An 11,443-nucleotide genomic window follows, 5' to 3' on the forward strand; every position below is an offset into this window, starting at 1 on the left:
CTGGTTCTACACGATTCACGTAAATTACCCATTTGACCAAGAAAAAGGCGATTGTCGCCGAAAAGCGACAAGTTTGCAGGTGTGATATTAGGTCATTATATAATCAAACTATAAAAATTATGGATAAGAAGCCAATACGCTATCATCACTGCAATATTCTCCTGAAGTATAAATTGTTGAGCTTTGAAAGCTTTAGTGATTTGTTTTCTCAAACTAACAAATGTCTCAATAATATAGCACCTGAGCCACTCAGTTCATTTGTGCAGAGACAAAGCATCAATAGAGTCACCAGAGGCTCTATCAATATCTGTATAGTTCCGTACCGTAAGACTTCATTTGGTCAGTTAACTTTTTCATATAAAAGTACAAAATTGTGGAATTCATTACCCACTGAATTTAAAACCATGACTGAGCTTAAACTTTTTACTTCTCGAGTTAAGTCTTGGATGAAATCGAAACAGGAATGTACCCATTTGTAGATAACTTGTTTGTGTATGTAAGTGATTCATTTGGTGTGTTTATAGGGATGTTTTTAAGATGAAATAGCAAATGTTGTAGTGTAGTTGTAGTGTCGTAGTCCAACCATGGACTGGAGTTGAAAATTAGCAATAGCTATAAACTCTTTTTCCATAGTATCAGTTACATACTTGTCTTGTACTATGTTTAATTGCAATGTCCATGTCAAATAAATGAATAAATAAAAATAAAATAAAAAGTCCACCTTGCGGTCAAAAAACTGTGCTTCCCAATTAGCAACGCCCAGACTTGTAGCTCAGGGGCTCTAATTGTGCAATCCACCAGTCAGTGAACAAAAAACTACCATACAACAAATGGCTTCTACAAGCAGAACCGCTGTGCCTCGGAGCAACAGGTGTATTGTTCCTCAAAATATCTGTATTTTTGACAGAATCAGATGAGTAAATGATTCAATTAGGCTACCCATTCATACATACAGTCGTTTGCTAGGTTAAACGAATTAGGATTTTTGAACTAATCAGTTGAATAAAGGATTCAACAACCTCATTAAGATGGAGACTTGCCACCACCTACTGGCGTTAGTTTCATAGTTAAAAAGTAGACATTTCATTTTTTTTCCGATCATTTCATATTTCTACATTCAAATTTTTACATTTAAAACATTACTCTCTTAACATAATTTATGCAATTATAAATTGCTGTGTAAATCCATACATGCCATGTCTAAACAGCCTGTCTCAATCCAAAAATGGATTTTATTGGTACAAATTTCATTTTATTTGGTCATAATAGCCATACACAGTGTCTTTGCATTCTGATTGAATTTGTTGACTAAATTTAAGAATCTGACATAAGAGGACAGATAGCTATGACAATGACTTTAAAAATACTGTTTTGTCTTGGCTTTATTAGAATTTTTATCTTCTTCTCTCAACCAAGAGAGCACATCCTGCATTATATTGTATTAATGACTTAATATTAGCCTACCACTAAACTTTGACTATAGGCATGTTGCATATTAATTCTTATAGGAACCTCAAAGCATATTTAAATTGTGTAATTTGTGCAACTCCATATTGATGTTTGTAGCGTAAGTAGGGCCCAAATATAAACTCAAGCGCAGGGCCCCCCAGTCCTGCCATGGGCACATGCCAAGTATTAGCCTATGCCATGTCACGGATTAAAACCGCTAATGGATTTAGAGTAACGTTAGTGATAATAAATGTTGTGATTTGGTATTATGTATTTGTAGGCTATGTACCATTAGCAACATTCAGCGTAACAAACAAAAATGAATGTAATGCCACAACAAACCTTTTCAGGAACATCGGTGTTTCTTTCCAGTCCGTGCGCATGATTCTGGACACAATCAGTTTTATTAGCGTCTACGAGAAACAATCTCGTTTGGAAGATATGATAATAATGAACTATTATGCAATTAACATACACAAAGGCTGATAACAAAAGTTGTTTCCAGAAACAATGAAAACCAAAACACGTTTTAGTGAGCAGCGGCGAGCAGCAACAGGTTAGAAAAGTGAATCACTCTAGATGGCACTGGAAAAGTTTGACATTTGCAAAAATCTCCCGCCCCTGGCTAAAAAGAGATGCTGTGATTGGTTGGTTCTACCACTGAGTGACAGTCTGCCTGCCCAATCCTACAGGTTAGGGAGAGTAGATTTTTGTAACAAATGAATCTGTAACTCAATTAAACATTGCCTCAGTAATTTGGAGAAACTTTTTTTGAAGCGTGAATCATTTGTTTTACAATTTTTAATGAAAGCTGAAACTGTCAACTAAATACAGCATTAAATTCGACTTAAATTGTGTGTTCTCTGTACAGCAGTGCAGTTAGAACAATAATAAAACACATGGTGACCTGCATTTTATGTTTTATTAATACATGTAATCATCCAGTTCATCTATAAAAAATAGAATGATTAACCTTTTAATGAACATTATCTACCCAAACATTGATAGGCCTATAATAAATATCTTATTTATTGATGTTTACAGGATGAACATAGATATGCATGGCTAAATAATGTAATGTTATTAAATATTTGTGTCAAAACACATGCTGTTCCTTATACACATGAAATTAGACAAGCTTAGATACATATATATATATATAATTATTGAGCCAGATAAAGTGTGCAAGATACATTTTATAAATGGATAAAGAGATCCAGGTGTACTAATCATGTTGTAAAAAAATAATAGGATGTGTATAGCTGTGTATTTTTAATAGCTCTCATTAAGCGGGTCCAGCCCACCATGGTGTTGAATCCTCTAAATGGAAAGGTCGCTATTAGGAGTTTCTTTTTGAATCATTTGTTAAGTTCTAAATGTTCAAACGAAAGTGCAGAATGAAGGATGAAAACCTGCCTTGTTGTTAAAAGCGGCTATGCTCATTAGGAGACCATATGGTTATAACGGACCTACCATCAAGAAGGGCAAAGAAAGGGTACAGCTTCTCACGAAAGTGTCCTGTGAAGGTGAAGATGTGTGATTTGTTCTCCGCGTTATAGAATGAAATCTGTCCTTCCTCATAATCAATGTATATTCCCATTTTCCGGGGCACCAGCAGCAGAGGCAGGGTTGTTTCAGGATTGGTGCAGGCGAAGAACTGTCGTGTGCTGCACCACAGGACCCAATAACCATTAGAGGGATTCATTGGAAAGCGGCCATGTCTCTTTGAAGAAGCAGTTGTCACTCCAACTTTCCAATAACCATTGTTTGCAAATTCCACTTCCCAGTAATGGCGTCCACTCATGTAGCCCTCCCAGCCTAAGACACAAGGCAATCTATCAAAACGCTGAGGGCTGTATAGCAGATCTGCTTCTGTTAGGCCCTCCTGAACCTTCTTGTGGTCATCAGAGAGCTGCAGCCAAGGGTTGATGGTCATGGGATCAAAACTTACATCAGCTATTTGAGAGAAAGACGTGAAGGTGTTACGACTAATGCATTTGACACTTTGTTAATGCTAGAGTGAAGGGAAAGTCTTATTTAAATATGAGATAAACTTACCTCCTGCACTGACAATCCAGCTCCAGACTGTGAAAAATAAGAGAAAATTACCTCAATATTGAGTTTAGATACCAGGTCTTACTACCTAATTGACTACCTAATTGACTTATATTAGACATTGCAACAGCTAGACTAACACATTCTTATGGCTACTCATAACTATTTTACATTTTGGCCGATCGGTGGCCAATTCGCATGAATTTATATGATCTCATTCGTACGTTTTCATATGACACTCCATTGACGACTAAGTTTAGGTGGACCTTAATACTTACTTTTGTATAAAAATGATTCATGTACAAATTCATATGAAATCTCCACCTCATAAAATTGGGTTGGTTAGTTATACTAGTGGTTTGTTAAATATCTCAAATGTGCTGGGAAAAGTTCTTAAAGAGTTACCTGAATTAGGGATGTATCGTGGCATGCCTGTTTGAGAAAAGAGAACAGAGAAAGGAGTTATGAATAATAATTTAAGTAGTGTAGGCTACTCATATTTACAAAATTAATAATTATATTAGTTAGATTTTGGATCCCTCACCAGCTTTCCAGGTACGCTGCTTAGCTGAAAGCCACAGATGAGGAACTATGCCCTAAAATAAATACAAAAACAAGCATTAATAAATAATTTTAATAAAGGGATTATATGAACAACCCTTGATCTCTAATACTGTACTGTAGGGTTAAAATGACTTGATGCATGATGTATTTACAGACTTTAAGTTGCAAATGAAACAAGTGAACCTGTCAGCAAACTGTTCCCACACAGATAACACATTAATATATTCATATATTATGTTTCTCTGTCACTGGTTGTACAGTACGTAATAAATGTCTCTCAAATGCAAATTCTCGAACTTGTGTCACAGATGGCAATAACTGGTCAACGTACAGTAAACCAAAGATACTTTCTTGAACTTTGCTCTTTAAACAACCATAAGGATTTCATTTTTCCATACATACATACATACATACATGCATACATGCATACATGCATACATGCATACATACATTTATCAGATCTATTTTATCTTTGAAGCAATTTAGGCAATTTCATTTTATAGTCTCACACTTCGCCCCTGATAATAAAACATATATTACATATTCTATAGTAAGTATGGAATGTTATTGTTGGTTTCCTCAATAAGATAAAGTGCTTCAATGTTGACACAATATTGACTCTGGTTTTGCAACTGATATTTCCTCACATAAAAAGGCTCCACTTTCCAAAACTTTCCCTAAATTTTGCATGACTGTATTGTACACTACACCATGTCCTAAGCAGAAATAATCAAATCAGTGCATTCACAGCCATCCCACCTTGCTGTCTTCCTTCAGCAAACTCCACGTAATGAACTCCAGCAGTGGCATGAGGGAAACCAGCCTCTTCTTCCTCAGTCCCAGGAGACGCAACATCTGTGCCAGCTCATCTCCCAGCATTCCACAGCTCTGCATTCAGTAAGAAAGAACAAATATGACTATTAAAAAATGTCCATGTATTATATTAAAGAGTCATTTCACAAGTGGATACCAATTCTAAGAAAGCAGAAAACCAAAACTGGACTTTGGACTACTTATTGTGTTAGTAACAACCGATAAGACACCATCGCTCTAGATAATACAGATATTTATCTTGTCCCACCTCTGACACACTCTGAATCTCTTTGGCCCACTCCGTGATCCTCTTCTGCACCACTTCACTCTGATCTTTATCCTGCTTTGTGTCCTCTTCCTCCTCCTGATCAATCCTCTCCTTTATCCAAGAATGATTTTTAGACAGCTGAGGATCACACAGGCACACAGAAAGCTTAGTTTGAGCAAGTCACCCTATATGGTTGAGCTGAAGTCGATCTGTATCACTAGTGTACTCCAGAACAGCACAGTATGATTGAGATGTTTGTCTTTTTTTGAATTAGTCAATTTCACCTTGTCTACACTTTGAAGTTCACTAGCCCATTGAAGAATAAGCTTGCGGCTTTCTTCAATACTGCGTTCAGTTCTGCGGTCTGTCTGTCGCTCTGACGATCCGCTGCATCCTTCACCGAGATCATCCTCATTCTGTACATCACATGCACACATTTAAAAATAATTTATGGATGGACAATATACATGTACCATATCTGTTATCTGATGATATTACAATATTAATCGATGTTGGAAATTTAATTATTCTTATTCATTTACCCTATTATATTATATTTGTCGGCATCTAACATGCACTTCATCTTTAAAAACACAAATTTAATAACACAGTTAAATGTAATCTTAAGCAAATTTCAAAATGATTATCCATTTTTCATACTGTACATTATAATGTTGTAATGCCTAAATTCACTTGTAGTGTTTAGTGTTTTAATATTAAGTAAATATTTTTATTTAGACATATAATATAGATATTGTTTTAATTTATCTGTAATCAACCATAACATGACATAACATGAGTTTTAAAATCAGTGAACCCCTAAAATCATTCTTCCTCTGCCATCTCCTAATGCAATTTTTGTTCTTGATGACAGACACATTGTTTATTGAATGCTTCCAGTGCTCATAAACCTCCTTAAGGCCCCTTTAAAGCAACACCAAGGAACTTTTCCTCTGCGGTCGCCCTACAGGTTGGAAGCGGAACTGTCCATTACCGCTGTGGTAAATAATTTAGCCTACCGCAGCCTACTGTCGCACGCGCACGCTCGCTGTTTATCCAGCACCAGCTTTGGAATCAACAATGGCCACAGACAAGGTGGGGTATGATGCATGATTTTATGAAAGACATCACAAACGAAGAAAAACTATGTATGCTGTAAAGCAGTCGAATTTTGTAGTTCTTTTTCTGCTCCGGTTACTTCCCGAAACCCGAAGTTACATAGTGCCAGTACAAGCGGTACAGACACTGTCAGGCTATGGCAGACGTGTCATTTAACCTATTGTAAGTCGATGTACCATCACAAGGGTCTTGGAAATATATTATGAAGGTTGAAAAACTACATGGTGTTACTTTAATAACAAGGGAGATAAAAACTAAATAAATGACTGAAAATCTGAAAACTTTTATCATTATAATTATTATTATTAGTAGTAGTAGTACTTTTACTAATTAATTCATATTACTTAAAAAAAATCTTATCTAATAACCCCTTAACCCCCAGACCCAAACCACCCTCCCACATCCTCACCACAGACATGGTGTGACAAGGCCCAGAATTACAGATGCACAATTGCTAGGTTATTGATATGTGTTATCAGTTAACCTTGGTTCACATAAACTAATCCTAGCACTATACATGTGTCACATGGCAACGCCTATCACACGATAGATTATAAAAATGTATTGGTTTGAGTTTGCACGCAAAGAGGAGTTTGACAAAAAAAATTATCACTTGAGCTGTTAAACACATCAGTCTTTTGAAGGATGGAACATTAATATCAGAATCAAATTTGGCTTTAGTATTTCCCCGAAGGATTTTAAGATAGTCTTTACAATGTCTTAAGTTTACTGAACTATTTTATTGTTATATTTAAAACAATATAACAATAAAATAATACAGTAAACTGAAGGCATTGTAAAGACAAGGAAACAGGAAACATTGTACAGGAAAATACTTGAATGTAAAAAAAGCAAAATTTCAATTCAGTTTCGATTCAGAAAATTACGTTCCATCCTTTATATATATATATATATATATATATATATACACACACACACACAGCAAAAATTATATGTATATATATATATATATATATATATATATATGCACACCGCTAAAATTATATATATATATACACATGCAATGTAACATCTTATATGTATATGGTATTTAACATATTTTACATGGTAATGCACTGAGGGATTTAAAAATGGATGTGCCATTATGTATCCTGTTAAGAAGACAGAACTCTAATTCAAATCAGATTCAGCAGAAGAGCACAAGCACTTATCTTGTGGTTGAAGATAAAATATTATATATATATATATATATATATATATATATATATATATATATATATATATATATTCTGCCCAAAACTAACTATAAAGGATGGAACGTAATTCTCTGAATCAAAATTTAATTGAAATTCAAGTATTTTCCCATAAAGACAGTTGTCTTAACAATGCTTTCAGTTTGCTGTATTATTTTATTGTTATTTTATTGTTATATTGTTTTATATATAACAATAAAATAGTTCAGTAAACTTAAGGCATTGTAAAGACAACTATCTTAAAATCGTTCAGGGAAATACTTAAGCCAAATTTCGATTCAGGGATTTACGTTCCATCCTTCAATAGACTGACGTGTTTAACAGCTCAAGTAATCATTTTTTTTGGGCAAACTCCTCTTTGCGTGCAAACTCAAACCAATAAATTTTTATAATCCATGCTATCATGTGATAAGCGTTGCCATGTGAGAAATGTGTAGTGCTAGATTAGTTTATGTGAGCCCAGGGTAACTGATATATATATATATATATATATATATATATATATATACACACACAGTTTATAGCAAAATAAATTATATTGTAAATTGTAAAATAATTCGTGGCTGACCTTACAAACTTGTGCCACCTGTTGCCTCCAGTGGTTGATGAATCTGATGCACTCTTCCAAGCTGCGGAGGTCCTGCAGGCCCTGCTGACGTTTCCTTTGCTGGAAAACAAACATGAAATATTTACCATGAATGTGGTGCACAAATTATTGTGATCATGACCCAACATGGATCACAGACCATAACATCCTCGAGTTAGTTAGAGTTGTTACCTGTGAACGGGTAGAACATCCGCTACTGCTCTTGAAGGGGCTGGTGGGGGCAGAACTGTGGACCTGAACAGTTTCCTCTGGTAGCGTCCAGCGCACAGCCCCAATAGAGTTACTCTGCTTTTGGGGTCCTTCTGCAGATGAACAGAAAGAGGGAATGTTTTTTACTTAATTTGTGTAGAAATCAACATCTCACACAGCAGTTTGAAATGAATGTAATGTGTTAAATAAATAAAAAAAGAAATACAAGACATCTCTAGTTGTGTTCTATTAAAAACAGAGAGAGAGAGAGCATGTTTAAGAGCCATACTTTTGTCCTTCAGGATGCTCTTCATTGTGGCTTTGTGTTATATTCCAGCATAACACCTATAAGAGGGATATATTTTAGAGGGACATATTTAAAAGTTAGTAATATTATTAATGCAAATTAACTTATTAATGGAACATGTTTACTAAACCTTGATGATGAAGAACATAAAATAATAATAATAATAATACATATGTTATACCGAATAATGAATAATAATGAACTATAGTAACATTTATTAACTTATTTTATAAAAATATGTATATTATACAATGTTTTTGTAATACATTTTTAATATCATAAAGTACTCTTAATATTAAAAGTAAATAACAAAATTACACTAAAAATACAAATATTATTTCTGATGCTCAAAGAAGATGATGGGTTTTATTTCCAGGGAATGCATGAACTGATAAAATAGATTGAATGCAAAATATGCTTGCTTTGGATAATTGTCTTCCAAATGCATAAATGCAATAATAATCATAATACTTCTGTCAAAGCAGTTAACAATAATATTAATTTCTCAGTAATGGCGCGTTGTAACTAACATCATGATAAAAGCTATGCATGAGACTCAAATGAGACTTACCCTAGATGAAGTGTTGGGAATGTGAATGCTGAAGGTGTCTGGTGAAACTGAACGTTGTCGCTCTCTCACTCTTGTTTTAGCTCATCGCCTACATGGTTTGAACTTTGGACCTGAATTATTACGGTCATGATTCTATGAGGTGGAGGACGAGGAAAGCTACGTGATGAGATATAGTTGAGTTTTTTTTTAATGATTCAGACAGCAGTCAAAATGGCATGATGCCAGGAATAAAGAAAGCAAATAGACTCACACAGTGTGTATAATAATGCAACATATTTACTGATTCAGTGAACACTCACTAAGAGATACATGTATATGTGGTTGTTAATACGATTTCATTCAGTAAACTTTTGCATACTTAAAAGGTCTTACATTTGTGCGGCCATCCTTTTTCTGCACGCAGTAGCCTAGTTTTAAAATAAGGATGGTTATATTAGGCTATATAACTATAAACAGGTTACGCAACTTAAAAAAAGTAATGCTGTACAAATGTCAGGGAGTCACCCTTTTGCTGCTAGCGCAACTGCTGCTCAGTTCCTTCATGATATGCATTTCTTGAAAATGTATTTAAATATGCATTTCTAATTATGGTCGTTCACAAGCATGTATATATATCACCACAACCAAAAATATGATGGCAATGACATGTCGTTTGAACTTTGTGGGGAAAATTATGATTATTATAACTGCTATTGCTATAACTGGATAGCTGTTGGCATGAACTTTATTTCAGTAAAATGCTGTTTCACACACTAAAATTTCATAAGAGTTGGATAAAAGTTTTGTTGAAATTGACATTTTGAATTTTATAATCCATAAACCTTTAAGTCTCTCCTTGTGTTCACCGTGTTTTCCATAAATTGATTGGTGTGATTAAATAAATAATAATCTCCTATTAAACTCCTGAATTTAGGTATATAAACCGGGTGCATAATTGTATTTTCATTTAAATAGAATTAAAATGTAACAAAATGTTTTTTGTTACATGTGTTTTTTGTTTTTGAAGAAATCATATTACCATTATAAACATGTCTAGTACTTTTTATATAAACACAATTAATCCTGTACACAATATGCTTTTTATCCAGTAACATTTAATGTCTGACATGCCACCGATAGAAATGTGAACTTATTTAATTTATTATGTACCATAGTAGAGTTTTTTAAATTTTGGGGGGTGTAATATTTATTTTATAAAAGTTAGCTGAACAATGTAGTGCAGTTTTGATGGTTGTGTTAATGTAACAGCATCAAACTAAAAAATGTCTACATGTATTATCGGTTGAAAAGTGTATGTTATATATCATGGGACAATGGACATAATTACTCAAAATTACATTAAAATACATTTGTGGTGAGCAGGACGAGGCCGAGGGCCACGATAGAGCAGCAGAGGCCGATGGCATGATTATTGATGAGCGCCACCTGCGCGATTTACCTGTCTCGTATCTCTCACGGGGGAGCGGAAGCATAAAAGGAGGATCGACGACTGTGGAGATTGAGAGAGGAACAGGCCTGGACTTGTGTTGTATTTGTTTTGTTATATGTGACAGGAGTCATCCGTGAGGGGCTGCTGTCGTTTACTTTCATTTTGTATTTGTTTTTTATTATTAAATTGTTTGCTGGTTCCCACCTCCATCTTCCCATAACATCTGAGCCGTGTTACAACATTATTTATGGCTTGTCCTGAATCTGCACAAGTGAAAATACTAGTTGAGTGACTGTTGAATTTGAATTGCAATTCAGTAAATTCCCCTTTCTGTCATTCCAATTACAATTCAACATTTTGTGGACTGTTCCTGATTCAATTCAAATTAATAAACTGAAACGGGGTGTGAAGGATTTTGTGATTAATCATAACTAACATTTATTTTTCCTTCTCAAGATTTACAATTATGTGCTTTTGCAACCTAAATGTCCCCAACACTTTTGCCATTTTGTGTGTGTGTGTGTGTGTGTGTGTCTGAATCATGTCCAAATATAACAAAAGAGGAAATTAAACTAGACATGTCTAAATATATAACCTCATGACTTTGACTAACAAAGGGAGATAATCAATAAATCAGTGTTTTCTAATACCGAGAAACAGTAGGGTTTGCTGAATTATACATATGATCCAATCATATTTTAGAAAAATTATGCAATTGTCACATTTGCCATGCTCCTGTTCTATAAAAAAAACGGTGGCATTTTTTTGCTGGTGGGATTCTCTCTGAAATTTGTCTGAGGTCCTCCGGCCGTGATTGCATATTCTAAGGCATTGTCTGGAATCTGTCTAGTTAATGCT

General features: G+C 34.5%; 1 protein-coding gene across 1 annotated transcript; it reads right to left on the reverse strand.

The window, feature by feature from the left end:
• Positions 1-2,352: 2,352 nt before the first annotated feature.
• On the reverse strand, positions 2,353-8,708 carry LOC143710050 (uncharacterized). The gene is made up of 10 exons (XM_077200969.1): positions 8,568-8,708; positions 8,261-8,391; positions 8,051-8,149; positions 5,434-5,565; positions 5,150-5,287; positions 4,828-4,956; positions 4,049-4,100; positions 3,910-3,936; positions 3,508-3,534; positions 2,353-3,405 (listed from the first exon to the last, which is right to left on the reverse strand). The coding sequence occupies exons 1-10, from the start codon at positions 8,590-8,592 to the stop codon at positions 2,873-2,875; spliced, it is 1,293 nt and encodes a 430-aa protein (XP_077057084.1). The 5' UTR covers positions 8,593-8,708; the 3' UTR covers positions 2,353-2,872.
• Between the last annotated feature and the right edge of the window lie 2,735 nt (positions 8,709-11,443).

This window comes from Siphateles boraxobius, unplaced genomic scaffold (genome assembly GCF_051911475.1).
Source record: "Siphateles boraxobius isolate OS27281-9 unplaced genomic scaffold, OSU_SipBor_1 46, whole genome shotgun sequence".
Taxonomy (NCBI): Eukaryota; Metazoa; Chordata; class Actinopteri; order Cypriniformes; family Leuciscidae; genus Siphateles; species Siphateles boraxobius.

Coding starts and splice junctions, on each gene's coding strand:
- LOC143710050 (XM_077200969.1), bottom strand. CDS start 8,592: ATGAAGAGCATCCTGAAGGACAAAA. Junction 8,150..8,260: donor GATGTTCTACCCGTTCACAG/GTAACAACTCTA, acceptor TTTGTTTTCCAG/CAAAGGAAACGTCAGCAGGG. Junction 3,406..3,507: donor CTGGATTGTCAGTGCAGGAG/GTAAGTTTATCT, acceptor TCTCTCAAATAG/CTGATGTAAGTTTTGATCCC.